Source organism: Podarcis cretensis, assembly GCF_951804945.1.
Source record: "Podarcis cretensis genome assembly, chromosome: 4".
NCBI classification, from domain to species: domain Eukaryota; kingdom Metazoa; phylum Chordata; class Lepidosauria; order Squamata; family Lacertidae; genus Podarcis; species Podarcis cretensis.
The window spans coordinates 29,972,145-29,995,523 of NC_137173.1; the positions used below are offsets into that span (position 1 = coordinate 29,972,145).

Here is a 23,379-nt window from a genome sequence, read left to right on the forward strand (position 1 = left end):
CCCCTGCCAAAGCCTGGCTTACCTGAGTTGTGTGGCGGCGACTTCCGGGTTCCAGCGAGATCCCTGCAAGTTCTCTTGGGGCTCTCACAAGAACCTGGAAGTGGGGGTAGATTTTGGTAATATGCTGCCTTGGTCAAGGCCAAAAATGGGATCTTCTCAGTTATGGACCTTCTCAATTTTGCATCCCTTCAGCTCAGCATCCTGTGCACGGGAACCTCTAAAGGTAAAGATAAAGGTACCCCTGACCATTAGGTCCAGTCATGACTGACTCTGGGGCTGTGCGCTCATCTCACTCTATAGGCCAAGGGAGCTGGCGTTTGTCCGCAGACAGCTTCCGGGTCATGTGGCCAGCATGACTAAGCTGCTTCTGGCAAACCAGAGGAGCACATGGAAACACCGTTTACCTTCCCGCCGGAGCGGTACCTATTTATCTACTTGCACTTTGACGTGCTTTTGAACTGCTAGGTTGGCAGGAGCAGGGACCGAGCAACGGGAGCTCGCCCCGTCGCAGGGATTCGAACCGCCAACCTTCTGATCAGCAAGTCTTAGGCTCTGTGGGGAACCTCTAGCACTGCCCTAAATCCTGCACTGCTGCCAAAGCTTCTCCCTTCAGTAGGGGCACCCATGGCAGCTGCCCTTGGATTCTGGCTGCCTGAGGCAGCTGCTCTAGTCTGCCTCATAGCCTGGACGGCCCTGCCTGTTCTCAGCAGGCCAGGTGAATTATGTATCTGCTAAACGGGAAAGTGGGGAGGGGTCTTTTTTAAAAAAAAGTGTCTGGAAGGAAATGGAAAGCAGAGCCTTCGCATCTCACATATCTATGCGGAGGGAGCCTCCACCCCACCCGCTCCAGAAAGATGCGAAGAGAAGCGACTGCGGCCAAAGGTGAAGGAATTCGATGGGGAGTCTTTATTCTAAATAGGGCGAGAGCCGGCTGCTGATTGGGCAGCGGGGGCCTCTCCCCTACCAGGGGCGGGCCAGCGGCAGCCACGCCCCTCAGGCTCTTGCCAGCCGCTTCTTCGGCGGAGCGCAGTGCTGGCCGGGTGGCTTGTAGAGCAAGGCGGGCGGTGGTTCGGTGTCGCTTCGGCTGCCCGGCGCTTCGCAGCCTCGTTCCTCCGGGGAAAGCCAGACGGGATCCCGCCCGCGCAGGTCAGTGAGCCGGCGTCCCCTCCGCGGTCTCCCTTTCTGGATTGCACGCGCGCCCTCCCTAACCCTCCTGGGCTCCAGATTTCCCCCACCTTCTGCTCAGAGAGGCTTTTGAATGGTGTCGTTTAAAGTCCTGCCATCGGAGCAGCCTTCCCGTCCCGGAGATCTCCCGGGACAGCCTGGCATTTCCGCAGCGTCCCTCCGCCGAACGCAAAAGGACGAGGCGATCCCCCCTGATCCGAAGCAGATTTGCCTGGGAAAGAAGCCTCGCTAGAACTTGCGTGTTTCCAAGGAAGTAGTAGTCCAGGATTGCAGCCGAGCAACCCGGTTCTGGGTCGGTTTGCTTGGAAAGCCTTCCACGTGGCTTACTCCCGAGTAAACATACAAAAGAACGCAGCGTTTAGGTACAGGAACCGGCCTTTTAGTTTGCTTCAAAAAAAGGGGACGTGGGGGAGGAGCGAAGGAATTAGATTAGTTTCTTTCTCGCTTTTTTTTTTAAGGGAGGGTTTTCTTGCCTAGTGGAACGGTTTGGATCTCTTTTAAGTTTTGCAGGGCAACCCTAGGCATGCCTACTCAGAAGTAAGTGCCACTGAGTTCGGCAGGACTTGCTCTCAAGAAAGCGTGTCTAGGATTGCAGCCTCAGTGACTCCCTTAACTGCCTGCCCCCCAAAACACCCGCCATCCCCATTCATTATTGACCCAGGTTGCAGGAACATCACCTGTCGGTGGAGAACCAACCTGTGCTACAGAGGAGCAAAGCTCTTCAGTGTTACATACAATTTGCCCTCTGGCTGGTATCTAGAGGGCAAAGAGTTTCCGGCAGGTATTTTTGTGCCCATTCTACATCTCCAGATTAGAAAATGCTCTTCTCTCCCCCTCACACCTGCACACTGTTGCAGACACACACAAAGCGGGTGATAGGAAGAGGGAAATATCTGATTTGCACAGCGTGAATAGCCTCCTGCAAAACGAATTATCTACCACACTGGAGAAAAAGATTGGGCAGTGCATCTAAATATATCTTTTTCAAAATGCAATCTGGAGATTTAGAGGAGGTTCTCTTCCATTCAGATTAACCCAGGGATGGTTTTCCGAAGGTATTTCCATTGAGGGAGTGAGAGAAGAAGCAATGCTGTCTTTAAATAGTAAAGGGATCTGTTGCTGATCAGTTTACAGCAGAATTTAACAGATGCTTACTTGGAGGTAAGGCCCACTGTGATCTGTGTGACCTTATTCTCCAGTAAATGTTTCTAGAATTAAGGACCCTTAAGGGCTGCAGAACAGATGGGTGTGCATAATCTAGTGACTTGCAGCCAGATGTGTGAATTGCCTCCATATTTGAAGAAGTGTGACCTGTGAAGGTTGTCTCGCTCACATGCATGTCACATGCGCTACAACTTGACACTGCAGTCATCAAGTCTTGGACATGGATGTGTGAACTCCTTCTCAGGCTGGCTTCATTGCTAATATTTTATGAGGTGACAGAGAAGGTTTCATATGGATGGAAGCAGAATAGAATATGGGGTTGGGGGACATAATAACCATTGGCTTTTATTTGCAGTTGTCCTCTAATCATAATAAATGGCTGGATAAGACTTCTGAAGCAGAATATTTGACAAGACTTTAAAATAAGGGTTTTTTAAGGTGTTTGTTTTGCTTCTCACTTGGTCATCCTAAATAAATACTTCTGGTCAGCATTTGTGTAACTGAGGAAAGTGAGATGTGAAAACATCTTTGGCTACCTGAAGTGGTCGATTTTGTTTTATTTAAATTTTCCCAATTGATCTTTTGAAAGCCAATGTCATGCTTTGCTTAATATGAAAAGTTTTTTGTGTTCTACTGGCCATTACACTCAGTTTTGCTTTTTCTAAATAATTTAGAAAAAGTCAATTTAGAGATTGGCACCCATCCCTTATTTAAATAACATTGTCAAGCAATATTTACAACTAAATACAGTTTACTCAACATTATTTATTAGGGTTAAATAGCAATATTCCTCATTTATGCTCAAATTGCTATTGAGATATATTAGTGTGTACATAAGGCCATGGGGAGTGGGGGACACTAATTAAATTCTGCAAGTTGTAATGAACTTTGAGAAAGTTTGACTTCAGCCCTAGAGAATGAAATTGTCTCTGCTATTCCCATGCAGTGAAAAAAAACCACCTATTTTCTTCTATTGTAGTAAAAATAACTCTGCTTCTCCATTGTAGATTTACTGGATTTATATTTTGGATCCAAACTGGCCATTTCCTTAAAACCTGCTCAGTTAAAATCCTCCATTCTGGCAAACCTAAGCCAATAATTAATGCGCAGCCTCTGGATTTTACATCTGAAACAAGTTATTCTTGTTTCCAGCCTCAAAATGTAGGCTTGAGAAAGAGCTGGAACTGACAAAAGCAAACTTTTAAAAGTTGATCAAAATACTCTTTCCATTTCAGAAATATAGCCAGTACCTTAGTCCTCTACTGAAGTTGCAAAATTGTTTTCAGAATTTAAAAAAATATTGTCCTACTGCAATTTCAAAACAGCCTTTGGTCTTATTGACCACTGAGCACTGGAAATTGCAACTTCCCCTGAAAGAAAGAAAGAAAGAAAGAAAGAGAGATCTGCAGGTATTTTTTAAAAGTCTAGCATGTTTGAATGGAATTCCACCCAGAGGCCATGTTTTAGACAGCAGTATGCAGAGAGCACTGATTTAATTTTCTGATGTTCAGTTTTTAACTAATCCCAAGAACAAAGAGAAGAGAATTTGTGAAGCAGATGTCACAGTGCTATTTGCATTTGTGATCATAAGGATTGTGTCCTAGTGATAAAGCAATAAAACTTCCAGCACATTTGCAAAGCTAAGCAGGCCCCGGTATGGTTTCAAATTTGGATGGGGGTCCGCATGTTGAGATTTCAGCATTGCAGGGGGTTGGACATTGATCCAATAGAAATGCCTGCAAAAAATAATAATTAAAAGAAGCACCAGGTGTCCCACACTCTGTCACATAAATAGGTGTTCATGGGCAAGAGCCCTACTCCCATTAGAGCTGCAGGACCCCCCCCCCCCCACCCAAGACATTTGGATAAACTACACCGTTCCCCTTGGGGCTCCACATTCTCACTGAGAAGTACCACCATTCACCCCCACAAAATTTAGCAATGTAAAACAACAAAGGTGATGGTATCCTTGAATAGATCTGTGGGCAGGTGCCCAGCAAATCTGCAGCAAGACACACCCCATCACTCTTCTGAGTTGTAGCGGAACCCAACAGTTCTGCCAGAACTCAGCAATAGCCAGCCTAGTAGACCTGCCAGAGAACTGGGTAGAGAGATGGAATCAGTGACCACTGCCCTTTCTTTGTTCTCATAGTGCCTGGTTTGACCATCAGTCAACATCCTCTCCATCTCATGCTCTATCAGCATCTCATGCTCCAGCTGCTCACTCTCGGCCGGGAACTGCTGGACGAGAGCCATTATGCTCTCGTCCTTCAGCTTGTACTAAAGGCTCGATTGGTTACGTTTCCACTTCTGCAAGCTCTTGCTGAAATGTGGTTGTTGCATGTCACAGATGATGGGAGCTGCAGACCAACAACATCTGGAGGACCACAGGGTCCCCATTTCTGTTGTACCGTATGCCGAATATGGTTTTTGTATACATCTAAAATAAAAAAAGTAGGGTTGCATCCAGCGAAGCCCATTCTGTTCACGCAGGGACTTCTGCTTGTCCAATGGGATTTCCTTTCTTGATGCCCCCCAGAAACTGTTCCTAGAGTTCCCCTTACCCTTTGGAGCAGATTTCAGGTGGCACAGGAATGTGTAGAGAAAATGAGAGGAAGTCCCATTGCACAGGTGAAATTCTTTGTGCTAATAGGACAGCCTTGTCACATTTGAACTAAATGGGTTGTATTCAGCATACAGCACTTCTTCAAACAATTTAGGTTATTGGGGGGGGGGGGTCTGTGATTAGCTGCAGTTCTCTGCTGAGGGTATAAGGAGAAAAACATGGGCTGCCTCTGTATAATGCCCTGATCTAGTAGCTGCTCGTAGTGAAATTCTGGAAGCATGCTATATCCGACGCTCTTCAACTGGAATAAATTAACAGTTTTATGCCGAGTGATGCTGTTACTTTTTTCCTTTTGCTCCCTCACTTCCTCCCCGACTTTTATTTGCATTCCAGGGCCAGTGTGCTTTTTTCGCTGGAGGATTCTGTAGGCATTGTTGTCTCAGCTGTGATTGAGGACCGCTGCACGGCATGCAATTTTGGGAAGGAATAATCAAATGCTGTGCAGCATGTGAAAAGTGTTTGTTAAAGAAGCTCCTATGGCAATGGGAGAGGATTGGAACAGAAGTGGAATCATTTATATTTGTCTCATTTGAGGACAATGCCGCACATTCAGCCTCTCCAGGGATTTTGTTTTCACAGACAGAAGTAGGATCGATGGAGAGCACGTGGAGAGGAGGGGATGGTTGTCCTCTGGCATCTGGGACGAAGATTGTGTGTGAGCTTCAAAGCTCACATGCATGTGTACAACTTTCCATTGTATGACATCTGGCTTCCGTGATTAAATTTTAATATGTCATCAACTTGGAATGATAAAAGACAGGGTGTGGCTGGCTTCCGTTATCTTGTTTTGGCACCAAATACCAGTGTGATAAATATAATTATCAATACATTTTGGTATTAATGGTGTACTGTATTCTGCAGTAGTTTTGTTGCATTCAATAGCTTCCTTTATTACATTCTGGCTGATTTCAAGGATGAATGGTTCAGAGTTAGAATAAGAAAAAAGCAACATAATAAGAGATTCAAATCCAGCCCTGAAGAATTGTTTATCTACTCAATCAAAGTATGCTTAAAAGATGGGAAATAGAAACATCCAGAGATTCTGCCAGATTTTTATCTTTGTCACGGAAAGAATCTTTCTGAAAGCAGATCTACTTCTTGCTTTATGTATCCAGAACGGGCCTTATCTGTGGTGGCTCCCCATTTGTGGAATGCTCTCCCCAAGGAGGTGCAGCTGGCTTCTTTATTATACACCTTTAGGCACCCAAGTGAAAACATTCCTCTTCAACCAGGCCTTTGGCTGATTAACATTCAAAACCCTTTTAAACGTGTTGGGGGTGGTGGTTGGTTGGTTTGTTCTTGTTTTTTATTATGTACCTTGTGGTTTTTATGTTGTATTTTTATGTTGTGAACCACCTCGGGATCTGCGGATGAAGGGCAGTATACAAATTTAATCAATAATAATAAATAAATCAACAAATAAATTAGTGTGTGTGTGTGTGTGTGTGTGTGTGTGTGTGTCTAGAAGACCATATTACTATTACAGTTAATGTTATTAATCACATTCTAAACCAATGTTTAGACACAAATACATTTAAAGCAATATTTGAAGTGGATACTTGTGGGGCCTGTCAACAAAATCATCATCAACTGTTTCTGAAAAATGCAGATAGTGAGTGCCTGCTGTATGTATCTCGACAGAAATGTTATTCCACAGAACAAGGGAAGAAACAGTAATAGCCCTGTTCTGAGATGCTGCAGGCTTCTGAGATCTTTGGAACTTGCAAGAGTAGCTCTCCCACAGAGCTCAGGCATCTACTGGGCATATATGGGATAAGGTGACCTCTAAAGTAACCTTGTCTCAAGCTGTACAGGACTTAAATGTTAGTAGCAACACCTTGAACTTCATCCACTAGCAAATTGGAAGCCGGTTCAAATCATGCAAGCAAAGTGTTACGTGCTGGCAATGGTTTTCCCCACAAGCAACCAATCTGCCTTGTTTGGTACTAGCCACAGCCTCCAGATCAACTCCGAGAGTAGCCCCACAGATAGCGCATTGCCGTGACACAGCTGTGAGGTTACTGATACATGAGCAACTGTGGTCTAGTTGTCCCAATCCAAGAATGGCTGTAGGTGACATACCTGGCGAAAGGCCAGGAGTGCCTTTGAGGACACCTGTTCCACCCATGATAGAGGAAATTGCTATGAGTCAAAGGTCTGCCTTGCTCTGCAGGTCATTCCATATAATATCACAGCAAAATAAAACGGTTTGTCTATCTGCCAATCATATCACCAAAACAGGGAGAGACCCAAAGTTGGGCCCCGAAGGAACTTGCACTTTCGCCGCAAGTAGCCAAGGGACAAGCAGAACCTTCACTTCTGTTCTATAATAAATCTAGCACAACTGGTTAATTTGTCAGATGTCTACTCAGTGGCATAGCGTGGGGGGTGCAGGGGGGGCCGGCCGCACCGGGCGCAACATCTGGGGGTTAGGGTTAGGGGGCGCAAATCCACGGGTTAGGGGGCGCAAATTACTTGCCTTGCCCCGGGTGCTGACAACCCACGCTACGCCACTGTGTCTACTGAATCTCTTGATTTTCACTGCAGCGTCTCTCCCAAATTCCCAAACTCAGTCACTGAAGATATCATGCCTAGTTTTAATTAGCTGGCACTTGATGTAAACATTTTATTCATGCCTGAGAAAGTTGTTCTGACTTTGTGGTTAGATTTGCGCCATTAGTTGCACCAAACCTCAAAAGTGAATCGTTTGGCAAGAGTGTGGCTGCTGTGGCTGTAGTTCAGACACCTTCCTGTTCAGCCAGGGCCATCTGGCACTCTTTGTGCGCATAGAGAGTGCACAGATTTCCAGCAACAGTAGACCGTCTGCTCCCGGTTATAGTACCCCAGCAATTTAAGAAAGAAACTATAAGCTAGTGCGTAAACCCGGCCTACCCAGATTGTGAGCCTTGCATCCATGAATTGTGATTTTGCTGTGTATTGATAGGTTTTTTGGTTGCTCCAATTTGCTGCTCTTTTATTGGGTCTGTTCTGTGGTTATTGTATGGCTTGCTTTATCTGCAAAACATTCTTCTGATTTTTTGTTCTGCATGTTCTGCTCTTCAAACTTTGTAAGTTTATTGGAGAATACTTAAGCAGTGAGTGCCTGATAAATGGAATTAATATAATTAATTGCCTTCCACCGCCACTGTGTGGCTGAGGGCCAAACAAGATAAGACACCATTTGTGCAATTAGCATGAATGATTGTATTGTGTGGCTGGCTGTTAAAAAACCATCAAAGTCTAGATCAGAAACGGGAGGGAGTAGTAGTCTTAAATCTTTTGCCTTCTGTAGGGGTCCTAATCTCTCTCTGCCCCCTATGCTTCTTTGTACTGGAAGACAAGTTCCACTAGCATAAATAGGATACTTTCTCCCAATGCAAATACAGTCGTACCTCGGAATTTGAATGGAATCCGTTCCAGAAGTCCGTTCAACTTCCAAAATTTTCAGAAACCAAGGCTGCAGTAGCCACGGAAGTCGGGTCAGACATTCGGGTTCCAAGGAATGTTCGCAAACCAGAACACTCACTTGTGGCGTTCAGGAGTCAAAACTTTTCAACTCACAAGGCATTCATGATCCAAGCTACAACTGTAGCAGGCGTGGGGAGTGGTGTGGGTCAGAGCAGAGGAAAAGAGTTAAAAGTGCACACCATCAGTGTCCTGGTGTATACTAGACTCCCCATGCCTGCTCTTAATTTTTTTTTTAAGCCATTAGCACAATTACTAATTGCAATGGTCCCTGCCTTATTTTGCCCCAGATTCTCAACTTAAACCACGTCTGGCAGGTTAGTGAGCACGGTTTCAAAAAACAGCTAAAGAGTTGTCCTGCTAAAAACTCACATTGGATTTGGTTCTTGGAACTAAGCCATCTGAGTTGTTGTATTAGCAGCTAGCAAGCACCAACTGAGCAGCTTTATAACCATCCTTATTGCCCTAGTCCTTCCTCAAGGGAGAGAAACTTTGAGCTGCCAGATGTCCACTGACCCTTCTGGTCTGGGCCTTGACCTGAAACCAATGCCACCTCTGTTACTGAGGATGATGTGGGAAGTCTGATTGACGGGACCACTTGGGATGAACTGGGGTCCCCAAATCTGCTGGGGTGATAATGGGGTCTTCCTCATCTGAGGTCTCAATTCTGGTGCACTGTAGCACATCCGTTGCATGAAAAAGTTGTCTGGAATGGTCCCAAATTGTTGTTGTTTTGTTAGCAACAAGAATTACCGTATTTTTCGCTCTATAACACGCACCCGACCATAACACGCACATTGTTTTTAGAGGAGGAAAACAAAGGGAAAAACATTCTGAATGAAACAGTGGATGTATCATTTTTGGGCTTCATGCTGTGGCCACAGACATGTGATCTGATGGTGAATTTGGGGTGACCCAATGCAAAAATCCTGAGAATTCCTGTGGATCCATGCTTTGTAACCACGTTTTTGCACCATTGCTGCCCCAGGCAACAGTGGGTGCGTGATTTTTTTGGTGCAGGCTGTAGCCATGGACATGCTATGTGATTTGATGGTGAATTTGGGGTGACCCAATGCAAAGATCCTGAGAATTCCTATGGATCCATGCTTTGTAACCACATTTTTGCACCATTGCAGCCCCAAGCAACAGTGGGTGCGTGATTTGGGGGGGCAGGCTGTAGCCATGGACATGCTATGTGATCTGATGGTGAATTTGGGGTGACCCAATGCAAAGGTCCTGAGGATCCATGTGGATCCATGCTTTTTAACCATGTTTTTGCACCATTGCAGCCCCAGGCAACAGTGGGTGCGTGATTTTGGGGGGGCAGGCTGTAGCCATGGACATGCTATGTGATCTGATGGTGAATTTGGGGTGACCCAATGCAAAGATCCTGAGGATCCATGTGGATCCATGCTTTTTAACCACGTTTTTGCACCATTGCAGCCCCAGGCAACAGTGGGTGCGTGATTTGGGGGGGGCAGGCTGTAGCCATGGACATGCTATGTGATCTGATGGTGAATTTGGGGTGACCCAATGCAAAGATCCTGAGGATCCATGTGGATCTATGCTTTGTAACCACATTTTAAGTGGGGAGCGAAGGAAAAACAAAGAAGGGACATGAGAGGGGTGTGCAGAGAAGCAGCTGGCTAAGAATGCAGGAGAGGGATTTAAGGGAGGGAGGAAAGAAAGGCAAAAGTTTCCCCCCACCCAAGCCAGCCATCTCTCTCTCTCTCTCTCTCTCTCTCTCTCTCTCTCTCTCTCTCTCCCCTCCCCCCTCTTTCTCCCTCTCCCCCAGCAGTACCGGAGCACAGAGAGGACACTTTCCCCTCTTCTTGCCTGGAGGGGAGGAATGCAGGAGAGGGATTTAACGGGAGGGAAGAAAGAAAGGCAAAAGTTTTCCCCCACCCAAGCCAGCCATCTCTCTCTCTCTCCCTCCCCCTCTCTCTCTCCCTCCCCCTCTCTCTCTCCCTCCCTCTCTCCCTCTCTCTCTCTCTCTCTCTCTCCCTCCCCCCTCTCTCTCCCTCTTCCCCAGCAGTACCGGAGCACAGAGACGACACTTTCCCCTCTGCTTGCCTGGAGGGGAGGGGCTTTCCCTGCTCTTTGTTCCAGGTGGGCAGTAAGACCCTGAGGCAGAATGCCGGAAAGCAGCCGCTTCCTCTTTTCAAGTTTCCCTTCTAGGAGACCCGCGATTTGATTTTTGCCTGCTTTTTCGGCTCCAGGGACCACACATTCGCTCTATAACACGCACAGACATTTCCCCTTCCTTTTTAGGAGAAAAAATCTGCGTGTTATAGAGGGAAAAATACGGTATGCCTTTATCTGAGTTGGACCATTGGTCCAATCAGCTCAGTGCTGTCTACCCTACCTGGGTGATATTGAGCTCAGGTTTACTCAGACTAGACGCACTGAAATTAATGAAACATAACTTAGGGCCAGTAATTTCCATAGGTCAACTAAGTTTTGCTCAGAATAGAATACCATCTACTGGGTATTGAACCTAGGGCATTCTTCACAGAAAGCTCATGCTCCATCACTGAGTTACAGCCCTTCCACTAAAAGATTTTGTTTTAAAAATATCTGTCCCATCATTTATCATTGCTGATCTTAGGGCTGTTTACATCATAAAAAAGACTAGAGCAACTAAAAGTAATTAAAAATTCAAAGGATACTGCAAAAGATTGTGTAGGCTTGTCTCACATAAAAGCCTGTGGGAACATATACATTTTAAGTTGGCACCACAATGAATATACTGTTGGTGCTGACTTTTATGTCCAAAGAGAAGGTATTCCACAGCTGGAGGGACACCACTAAGGAGGCCCGTTTGTGCATTCCTGCTAACCATACCATTTCTGGTAGCAGAACATTTAGAAGGACCCCTTCTGAAGATCTTAATACCCAACAAGTTGATGTCAGGATGGTGCTCCTTCAAGTCTGTGGGTCCCAAGTTCTTTGCTTCTCTGCCTTTGGTCTAATCTGTCAAGCCCTAGAACTGCAAATGAAGCCTCTGCAGCTGCATTTTCATGGAGGTTGGCAGAATAAAATAGAGTAATAGAATCAAGATTTACACAGAGAAGAACCACAGGCAATAAAAATGTAAGGGAATTTATAACACTGTGCAACCAAGGTTATCTGAAAGAACACTCAATTTACTGCAGTATGTAGAGCTGAAATTGATGTGATCCTATCAGTAGCTTACATCAGAACTCTTCTGAGACTGACTCTTAAATGCCGTTCACCCTCTCCAGTTCTGCTAAGAATGGACTCATCTGCATTGTTTTGAAGCCATTTGCTCCACTCTTCTTTAATAAATAGACAGGTGTTCAGGGAATGATTTTAATGATTTACTATAAAGTGGATATATAATGAGCTGTGAAGGTTTTTACTCAAAAGACAAAAGAGGAGACAAATTAAAAAAGAGAAGGAAAGTAGGAATTGGATACCGTAGCAGGGCCATTCCCATGCTAAATGGCTCCCCAAGTGAAGAGCATCTTTGGTGAACATGCATGCACACACATCTTCCATCTGTTCAACTCTCATATCCCTTGTTTTTGTTATATCGCCATGCATGATTTATCCCGTTAATACAGTACACAATTAATTTGCTTCCAAGGATCTGATCACAGTCATCTTGCCATTTGTTGATTGGACACTGGTGTTGTACATATTTTTTTTAATCAATGCAAGCCACACAGATCATTGTACCAATTGTATGACTATTTATACTATTTGTTTCAGCAGTTGAGTGGATAATTACAAAACCAGTAACAGGCCTGGGGTCTAGCTTGCTTAGAGGCAAGATAACAATCACATGAACCAAAGGCAGGAGGCACTCTAATGTCCTGGCTGGAGTCAGCAGCGCCAACCAGAGGCCTGTGGGAAACCAGCAAGCAGGCCCCAAGCATAAGAGAACTCCTCTGCCTTGTGGTTTTCACCAACTGGTATTCAAAAACATTATTGTCTCTGGTTCTGGAGACAGAACATAGCCATCATAAAGGTAAAGGTACCCCTGACCGTTAGGTCCAGTCACAGACAATTCTGGGGTTGCGCACTCATCTCGCTCTATGGGCTGAGGGAGGTGACATTAGTCCACAGACAGCTTCTGGGTCATGTGGCCAGCATGACTAAGCCACTTCTGGCGAACCAGAGCAGCAGATGGAAACGCCGTTTACCTTCCCGCTGGAGTGGTACCTATTTATCTACTAGCACATGACGTGCTTTCGAACTGCTAGATTGACAGGAGAAGGGACCGAACAACGGGAGCTCACCCCATCACGGAGATTCGAACTGCTGACCTTCCGATTGGCAAGCCCTAGGCTCAGTGGTTTAGACCACAGCGCTACCCACATCCCTATAACCATCATAGCTAGTAGCTTTTAGTAGACTTCTCCATGAATTTGTCCAATTCTATTTTAAAGCCATCCATCCAAGTTGGTGGCCACCACTGCTTCTTGTGGGAGCAAGTTCCATAGTTCAACTATGCTCTGTGTGGGAAAAATGACTTTCTTTTATCCATCCTGAATCTTTTCACATTCAGCTTTATGGGAGGTCAATGACTTCTAGAGTTACGGCTCGTCACATGGGGCAGTGGTCAGCAGTTTCTGACAGCACATAAGCTGGCTTTCACATCCAAACCAACTCACACTCCTTTGCTTTAATGAGATGCACATTCAAATATATAGTCCGACACATAGTCTAAGGCAATTCATTGTGTGCAATGTGCAGCTAGACCTGGATTTGGGCATTTACATTCATTAAAACCATACTATTAAGCTTAGGATAATATGTCTACCATACAAATGAGAAATTTGATGCCATTGCTTCCTTTTCTGCTAAACTAGGCATTTATAAGGCGAATAGACAAGGCGACAGAGAAATGAAATCACGGTCTACAAATTGGGTATAAATTATTTACCGTAGCTGAAGTTTTAAAGATGTCTGAAGCTATTTATAGTATTGTCAAGACCCTTACCTTTAGATTACTATTGCAATATAGCGGTTATTTTATGCACACTCTTGCAGAGATCTAGTGGCAAATTCTTTCGCTCTCTTAGAAATTGTCTGCTGAGGCATCTTTTAATCCGTCAGAAGAGAAATGGTGCTTGGAGAGACTTGTTTGCATGTCTTGAAGATCATTCATCTCTTCTGGCTTTTCCCACAGACAGAAGAGCTGCTGGCATCTTGAAGAAGCTTCTTAATTAGGTGAGAGCAGTGGCAACTAACCTGTGGCCCTCTGGCTCCTTCTGGGCTCCAGCACCCATGAGCCACAGCCAGCATGACCCATAGTCTGGAATGGCAGGAGTTCTAGTCCAAGAACAGCTGGAGGGCCAAAGGTTAGCCACCCCTGTGTTAGAGGAACCAACAAGAAATAAAGAGTGATAAATGAGAATATCAAAGTAGAGTATTATTGGTAGCAATGTTGGCACATATTTATGGAATCACCATATTGTTTTAACCTCATTTCATTTTATCCCACCCTCCATGTTTTTCAGGGTCAGTTTCTAAGGCTCCAAAATTGGAGTGGATTCCAAACAGACTTCTGCTAGCGCAATGGGGCTTCGTCTCCTCCTCCACCCCCTTGCAGATCCACATATGCCCCCGAAATATGCTTCAGAAAGACCCCGGTAAAAATCCCACTGTGCAATCAGAAGTTCTTTCCACTCACACATGGACAGTGTTGGATACAATGATATAGTTATGGAAGACCTAACCACACAAAAAACCTAAACTTGTGCAAAACAGTTCTGAGTTCGGCAAAAGGCTAGTTGATGGGTTGGTTTCAAGAGATACCAAAGTCTGCAATGCCCAGATTTCTGTACTTGGGAGATTACTAGCAGCACTTAAGTAGAAAGTATCCATTTAAAATCTTACATGCCAAGCTTTCTGTTACCACTTGCCTCTAAGAAGAATCAAAACGTGAAGTTGAAGTTATTTGCTTGCTCAACATTCTAGCATTGCATCAAATAAGAAATGAACTTTTAAGTACTGTAGTCTAATTTTTCCTCTCCCCCTTTTCTTTCTTACAGCAACAAAGGATAACACCATCCGGATTTATTCTGACCTAAGAAGTGAAGGATAACAGCCATCACTGGGTAGCTCAATATGCCAGCTTTCTTCTGGAAGGTTGCCTTTGAATGTTAGGTCTCCTCCATTTATTTTACAACACGCACAAATAAAATGTCGGAACTCCACCCTACCTCTGGATTAATATCAAATATGGAAAATGGGACTTTTCTGGAGCTGTATCCCACCTCTCTCTCGACATCCATGGATTCATCTTCCGGACACATGTCTAACGTCTATGTCTATGTTTCAATATTCCTCAGCCTCTTGGCATTTCTTCTTTTGCTATTAATCATTGCACTTCAGAGGCTGAAGAACATAATCTCTTCCAGTTCTTCCTACCCAGAATACACCAGTGATGCTGGGAGTTCCTTCACTAACCTAGAAGTCTGTAGTATTTCTTCCCAGCGATCTGCTTTTTCAAATCTTTCCTCCTGAGAAGGAATGAAAGAGAATACATTGGGGGATGGAACAACTTTGTCTAACTCTTGGGGGGAAGTTATGCATGCAGTATTTTCTTTGGAGGACTAATAGTCATAAAAGAGGTGACTTTTAATTTTCACTTTGGTTTTTCTTTCCCTTTTTAGTCTGCATTTCCCCTCTTTATTAATGACATTTTTCATCTCTGAGCAGTGAAATTGATGATGGTCTCCTGCCTGATCATGGCCTCCTGTCTGTAATAGTGTTGTAGCATTTCCCCAGCCCATTTAAACTGGGTCTTCAAACATAACAATGGGAAGATTCTGCTTCCTGGGCTTTGTCACCTATGGTTTCATTGACTCAAAGCTTCAGGACTTTAACTTCTTCAGAAACACCATGATATCATACAGGATATCATTAGATCTCTGAAAGTTATTTATCTCACCACTGAAAGAATCTGTTGTGCCGTAGTTCTAGAATTTAGAGCAACTTTAAGACAACAAAGCTTAATTTAATTTAACAATTTAATTCAAAATTTTGTCGCTGAGGTCTCTTGTATGTTTTCCTGTATACAGTCGCCGTGTTGTCTGATGTGCTTGTTTTATTTTAGCCAAATGATTATAATAAATATGTGGGCTCATTCCATTTCACACTAAAACTGCATTTGGTAGACTTGCAGATTTGCATGAGTTTGCTTTGAGCTGGAAGAACTGGGCTGTGTCCAAAGTAGATCTAAGTAAGAACTGTGCAAGCGGGAACCAGACAGTGGCGATTTTCCACCCACAGGTTGCTTAAATGGAGTACGCCATGCTCCCTGGCCAACCAGATTGGTCAGCCTAGGGTGTGATGTGCCAGGGACTGCCTATGATGCGGGGGCTAGCCACACCCCCACACAGGGGGCAGGTTTGCATCCAGCCCGCAACTCCATTTCCCTGGGAAAGGGAATTGGCTTTATCAGTACAAGGATTTCCACTTGTGCTATGAGACTTGCCCACTTCACCTCACTCATGCACCCCCTAAATCTGTTCTGGGGGATCTCCCAAGCCTCCAGCGCAGATTTGGGTAGGGTGCAGGGCACAGACAGAGGGACCAACCTGTGCTTTGAAGGACTCGGTGAGCTCAACACCTTTGAGGTCATTGGTTCCATTGTTCAACTGCTGTTATCATTAAAAAGTGTCTTCAAATGCCCAATCCAAATCTCCCCTCTTTTAACTTAAGCCTGTTAGCTCTAACCTTGCTATGTGGCAGCCCTTCAGAGAAATAAAAAGTGCTATCATGTCTCCATTCCTTTAAATGTTCCTCATTGGACTTGTTTTCCATATCTCTGACCATCTTCATTACCTTTCTCTGAACTTCTTTCCAGTTTGTCTGTGTGCTTCTCAAAGTGTGGTGCCCAAAAGTGGGCATAGTGTTTCAGCTGAAGATGGCCTAGCACAGAATAAAGTGGAACTATTACTTACTGTGACAAACTATTCTAAGAGTTCCCTGGGAAGAGGAGTTGATTGTTAAGGCACTTTGGAAACAGGGAGAAGAACAGGGGTCTCCTAACAATTCTCAGAACCCTTAACAAACTACAGCTTTCTGAATCCTTTGGGGGAAGCCACAACTGTTTAAAGCACTATGGCGTGGCTGTGGCTTCTAGTAACCTAAGATGTAATTCATCTGATAACGAAGACTCGGACTCATTTAAAATAGCTAGATATTTCCTTATCTACTGCCTCCAAGTACCCTTCCCCTTTCCCACAAACCTCCAGATTGGCGCTGCTGCTGAAATCATTTAAACTAAGATACCAGGTTCGTCAAGATCTCTCTTCTGTTGCTGAGGATAGCCTGAAGATTATGTTGCCCAAAAGTCGAACTGTTTAAATGAGATTGGCTTACTCCATTAGAACTCTGCTATTTGTCCTCTAAAGTCAGAGTGGGGAACTTGTGACCCATCTGACTCCCATCAGCTCCAGCCAACATGGCCAATGATCAACAATGGCGGGTATTGTAGTCCTGCAAAAATGTGTGAGGGGGTGGCAACTGTTCTTCACCTTGCCCTAGATCATGGTGGAATTGGCTGGTGTTAGAGACAAGGGAAACTGTTGTTCTGACAGCCTCAGCATCCCCACCAGCAGTAGGAAAGTCCAAATTTGGGTTTTGCATTCTTTCACATCTTTCTTACACCCTGTAATAATATGTAAACAACATGTTGACGAAATTTGCTATTTCTGTTGACTTGTTATGAACTGAAAATACTTTTCTAACAACAACAACAACAACAAAAGATTAAGGATTATTTCAGATAAAAAAGATGCTGGATAGAAATAAGATGCAAGAAAAGGCAACGGGCAGTGCCTGGAGATATGGATCAAACCCATCAAACTATCTCTTCCTTGCTGTGAGAGAGAATCATGAGTAGCAGCTGCAGTTAAAAGACTGAAAAATATGAGAGAATGGACAGAAAGCTACAATCATATTTGTGTGTGATGGTGGCTTCAGGAAACACCATCATTCCATATACATGTTAAATAGCACTAGGGAGAGGACAGTATCCAGTGGAACCCTGTAGCACAAATGCCAAGGGGCTGAGTAGCACTCATCTTGTGTTACTCTCTGAACATGGCCCTGCAGGTAAGAATGGAACCAGCCTAATACATTGCCTCCAGTACTCATCCCATGGAGCCAGTCTAGGATGATACCATGGTATCAAAAGCCACAGCAATCAAGCAGAAGTAGCAGGTTACACTTCTCCTGTGTCTCTCACAATGAAGGTCACCCATCAGGGTGAACAAGGCCGATTCAATTCCAAAACTGAATTCTAAATTCAGATTGTAGTTTATCCATGCCATCCAGGAATACCTCCCATTGCACATATTCTCAAAAGTGCCATTGATGGCAACATCACGGTGTCCTAAGAATTTGCACCAGCTCAGAGTATACCCTAGTCCAAAATCATTCCACCATTCACAAGACCGCTACATATGAATAAACATGTTTCCCTGCCACCATTTCAGCTGTGTGGGCTGAGACTGATACCCACCCAAGATAACTTCACAGAAGGGAGATACCAATGATGTGTAAGCTTTAGTGAGGGTTCAAGGATTCGGCTTTCTGTGTATATCCATGTGTCAGTAAACACTGCTGTTCACAGAACACTTAATTTTCAATGGTGACTGTAGGGCCTTGGAACCAGTAGGGTGAAAAGCAGAAAAGTCCACAGCAGATGGAGATGGAGCCAGGGACAGGAAGAGCCAACCTATGCCCCCATTCTCTGTGGTGTATTCTCCACCGTGGTGCAGTGGTTAAGAGCGGTAGTCTCGTAATCTGGTGAACCAGGTTCGCGACTCCGCTCCTCCACACGCAGCTGCTGGGTGACCTTGGGCTAGTCACACTTCTCACTCACCTCACAGAGTGTTTGTTGTGGGGGAGGAAGGGAAAGGACAATGTTAGCCACTTTGAGACTCTTTCGGGTAGTGATAAAGCGGAATATCAAATCCAAACTCCTCTTCTTCTTCCCATTGAGTTCTACAAGGACAACACGGAGGGCTCATCTACACTTAACCTCTGCTCCACATTTCTAGGGACAGGTCAGGGCTTTCCAGGCCAGTGACTGAGTGGTGTTTTCTGCTGAATTGGAGCAAATGGCAATCAGGTTTTGTGCAGAGTGCCATCTGCTCTGATTCACTGGTAAAATGCAGATTTTCCTGGGGAAAGTACTAGGACAGGAAGGGGGTGGGAAGCCTGGGACAGGAAAAATAAGCCTGCTCAGACACAGACCTGGAAAGTCCAGACTTGTGCCTGGAAAGCATAGAGCAAGGGTGAGTGTGGATAAGCCCTGAGACTAAAGAGTAGGAAGCCAACAGGCAGTGCCATCCCCACACCCACACCCGGGACTTCTTGTATGTAAGTAAAAAGACAGGCTGGGAGGGCTGGCCCTATTTGTCCCAGTGGATCAGCTGCCACTGCTTACTTTCCAATGCAACGAAAGCGAAATCCTAAGCATAGCCGCAGATAGACATGAGCACGTCTCACACAGACTGGAATTTCACTGCTTGCAACCTTTTCAGCATTTCTCACTCAAGCACCAGATGGTTATATAACTAGGTCTCTAGATCCATGCCCCTTCTTGTTGGTTCTGGGACACTTGGCAAAGGTGACCCTCTTCCTGGCAGGTGTTTGCGGTGGCCTGACTGTCACCTTCTGACTGCACACTGCTGCTTGCTGCTTTGTCATCATGCTCCCCATGTGCTGTTCTTGTGTTTAACAATTACGTTCTTGCTTGTTTCAAAATCCCGTAAGACTGGTTGTGCATGAAAGCACCCAAAGCATATGTATTCAGGGGAGGCCACATGGTGAATATTCTACCAGGACCTCCAGACTTTGAGTAGAAGGTAAACACAATGCGAACATTTTCATTTCTGTTACAAACACCATGATTTCCCACATGCATCGCTTCTCATTGATATTCAGCAGAACTGAGATATCACTCAGCTGTACAAAGCCAAACAAGGCTGCGTCAAGAAACCAAATACTGAAACATGGCAGTGCTCCCTGCTGTGAAAAGCTGCTGAGAGGCTGGGGTTGCAGAACTGGCTGCAGCACCCTACTGACAGGGACTTGGCCTTCCAGAAAGTGGCTTCCTTGGGGAAGCATCAGAGGGCCCAACCCACTGTGCTGCCATTTCCAACCATCAAAGGAAGTGAAAGCCGTGTGTGTGTGGCTGCAACTGTGGTACTTCATTTTGGGGAGCCAGGAAGTAAACTGCAGTTTGAACAGGACGAAGCATAAGCACAGCAGGTCTGGCTTACCACATTGGGAAGTAATTGAAATAATCCACAATCTGATTTAAAAAAAAGGTAAAATCCTTTGTCTAAAGTTACCTAAATGCAAACATACCTCTGTTTGTGAAAGGAATGCAAGGAGGGGCCCTGAGACTGAGTGCTACAGTCAAACCGATTCATAAAATTCAGTCCACGGTAATATCTGGCACGTTAATACTTAAGCAATCTACAGCCATGAGGCACTGCACCAGTTTCCCTGCCATCTGCTGAGAACAGAGCTAACAAAAAACATGTCAGTGGTTTCTGTAAAAATATCTACTTCTGTAATCTGATGGTAAAGTTCTGCATAATTCCAGTCTTGAGACTAAACTCCTGGAAGAACTGCTAAGCAATCACTTCAGATGCAATTTTTGCTTAGCTGAAGCTAAAGCCCATGAATTTTAATGGAGAGCATACAAAAAAAAAGGATAACTATAAAGATGTGGGGACCCCTACCCCCCTGGCACTGTCATTTTCCTGTCCTAGAATGAAGTCATCTTGGTGTGAACAACTGCAAAGTGATCTGGAATAAACTTTGTAGTTTAAGTGAATGCTTAGAGGTGATGGGCATTATCTTGCATAAACAGTACAGTAATGTCATATATGCTCCTTTTATTAAACCTGTGTTTTTATCCAGTAGTGACGTAGGGACCACAATGAGTGCACTGAGGTTTTATTATTAGATCTAGACTTTGCCCTATTCTAGCAGTGCAATCAGCTCATGTTTAGATTATGGAATGAATAGTCTTGCAGGGAATATGCAATATGCATTACTTCACTTTCTCTGAAATGTGGTAAGTCAGTCCTGATGTATGCATGAGTGTTTTTAAAATGCCACACATCCCTGACTCACTCAGGTCCATGGTGTAGCAGAGTTTGTACTGCAGACTTCAGAAAGCACAGCCGTCTGTCTGTCTGTCTGTCTGTCTGTCTGTCTGTCTGTCTGTGGTGAGAGGAAGAATCGGGGATCAGAAAAGTGCTTGAGAAGAGGGAGCTGTGAAGGCGCAGCATGACCTGACTGACAGCCATCAGATCATGACTTCTCAGACAGCGGAGATTGTCCTGTAACTTCAAGAATCTCCAGAATGTGGCAGCTAGACTGGTGACTGGGAGCGGCCACCGAGACCACATAACACCGGTCTTGAAAGGTCTACATTGGCTCCCAGTACGTTTCCAAGCACAATTCAAAGTGTTGGTGCTGACCTTTAAAGCCCTAAATGGCCTCGGTCCAGTATGTCTGAAGGAGCATCTCCACCCCCATCATTCTACCCAGACACTGAGGCCCAGTGCCGAGGGCCTTCTGGCGGTTCCCTCAGTGCGAGAAGCCAAGTTACAGGGAACCAGGCAGAGGGCCTTCTCGGTAGTGCACCCACCCTGTGGAATGCCCTCCCACCAGATCTCAAAGAGAACAACAACTACCAGACTTTTAGAAGACATCTGAAGGCAGCCCTGTTTAGGGAAGCTTTTAACATCTGATGCATTACTGTATTTTAATATTTTGTTGGAAGCCACCCAGAGTGGTAGTAATAGTTGTTGTTGTTGTTGTTGTTGTTTGTTATTCAACTGCTCCAAGCTATCCTTTCTCCGACAGGGAAGTCAATTTCTAAGAAGAGTCTGCTGGATCATGCCAATGGCCCATCTAGTCCAGCAACTTGTTCTCCCAGTGCCCAAGCAGATACCTGTGGGAAACCAGCAAGCAGGATTCAAGCACAAGAGTACTCTCCCCTCTTGTGGTTTCCAGCAATTCCTGAATGACAAAGTGGTCATGTGTCCTACTTTACAGCAGACAATCCTCTATTTGGAGCATTGTCAGAGGGCAGTCCCCTACTCGAAGGGCTGTCTGGTCCAAGTCCAGCTTAAAGATAGAGAAACATAACAGTGGTCTTTAAATTGGCCATTAACAGTGGCCCACCTGGACAGCAGACAGGTTCCCCACTGCAGGGAGATGAATTATAGTTCTGTTTGCCATTATTATGTCTAGATTTGCATATAAAATAGCATATAAAACAGCATGTGCAAATTTTATGGCATTTGTATGGCAAGTGTTATGCAGATCTGTCCTCTTTTTAAGTGATGCATTTCTTCTTTCTAAATGGCTGCCCTACTAAAGGACAAGGTAGGTGCCTGCCAGCATTTGCTAGAAGCCAGAGGCCACATTCACAGCCGGATGGCTCTTTAATGTCGATCTCTAAGATGGTATGGCTTGGGTGTGTCACAGAAGGAGGATGGCAAAGCCATAAAAAGCTGTAGTTGGTTTTATCTGTTCATTAAAGTATTCCTTTACCGCCATATCAAGATTGGTGGTGTACAACAACAACAACACAAAGCAAAAGCCCATCATTAAAAGCAATATAAGCATTCCTCAGTGACTTCAAGAGGCACCTGAAAGTCAGAAGTGAGACTGCCTTTGTGTCCTTGTTAAAGCTATTTTATTGGTGTGTGCTGACCAGCATCCCCAAAGTAGAAAATTTTGCTGCATTTATTTCCTCGCCCTTTCCAAATACACATACAATTTAACTTTTTATTCAAGTCATATATCTTTCCCCCTTTCCACCTTCATCTTTAAAGCTGACGGGGTTTTCTGCTGAGTAATTTAACAGATGAGCCTGCGGAGCTATAAACCTTTTCAGCCCGCCGCCCTCCATAATACTGAACTTCATGCATCCCATTCAGAAGGCCTACTTCATGAAGATGAAACTGTTCTGAACCCTCTAGTCTTCTTCCCATTAGGACTTCCGCTGTTCCATATTCTGCGGGGGGCCTTTGATATGATAATGAGGCTGGGGTGAGGGATCTCCTGCCTTAAAAAAAAATGTGGTAAAATTCATATTTTAACTCTAAAGGCAGCTGGACATGTTCCAAAAAAGTGTCTGTGGGAAATGAACATTTGTGAGAGAAAAGTGGAAATTCGTGGAGTTTAGCTGATGAATTGCACAATGAGTTGATTTCAGCAATGTGCTCATTTCAGAATATGGTACAGTCTTGTCATGAACTACTGCCGGGGTCTTCTTTCAGGAGAAAAGTTTCCTCCTTGCAGATGTAAAGTATTTATTTATTCCTACACAAACAAACAAGGGATGCAGGTGGTGCTGTGGGTTAAACCACAGAGCCTAGGACTTGCCGATCAGAAGGTTGGCGGTTTGAATTCCCGCGACGGGGTGAGCTCCCATTGCTCAGTCCCTGCTCCTGCCAACCCAGCAGTTCGAAAGCACGTCAAAGTGCAAGTAGATAAATAGGTACCGCTCCAGTGGGAAGGTAAACAGCATTTCCGTGCGCTGCTCTGGTTCGCCAGAAGCGGCTTAGTCATGCTGGCCACATGACCCGGAAGCTGTACGCCGGCTCCCTCGGCCAATAAAGTGAGATGAGCGCTGCAACCCCAGAGTCGGCCACAACTGGACCTAATGGTCAGGGGTCCCTTTACATTTACCTTACACATACACACACACACACACAAACACACACACATATCTTTTATTCACTTATATTTTTCAATAACAGCATAAGTCTCAGGGCCTACGTATTTATTTGTTTGTTTGTTTGTTTCCCACCCAATATGGGCCTTGGGCCCATCTGCTACCTCTTCATCAGTAGTTGATTCTGCTTTCAGCTGTGACATTTGCTCAAAATCCCTGATCAGATGATGGCAGTGGAACA

General features: G+C 44.9%; 1 protein-coding gene across 2 annotated transcripts; it reads left to right on the forward strand.

Annotated features, from left to right (window-relative positions):
- Positions 1–1,023: 1,023 nt before the first annotated feature.
- Positions 1,024–16,211, forward strand: SERTM1 (serine rich and transmembrane domain containing 1). Of its 2 annotated transcripts, none has more exons than XM_079974263.1 (2): positions 1,024–1,146; positions 14,464–16,211. In XM_079974263.1, exon 2 carries the CDS (start codon positions 14,615–14,617, stop codon positions 14,936–14,938), a length of 324 nt encoding a protein of 107 aa, XP_079830389.1. In that variant the 5' UTR covers positions 1,024–1,146; positions 14,464–14,614; the 3' UTR covers positions 14,939–16,211. The 2 variants fall into 2 exon arrangements, with proteins under 2 accessions (XP_079830389.1, XP_079830390.1); XM_079974264.1 differs by lacking the exon at positions 1,024–1,146 and adding an exon at positions 12,886–14,061.
- Positions 16,212–23,379: the final 7,168 nt, after the last annotated feature.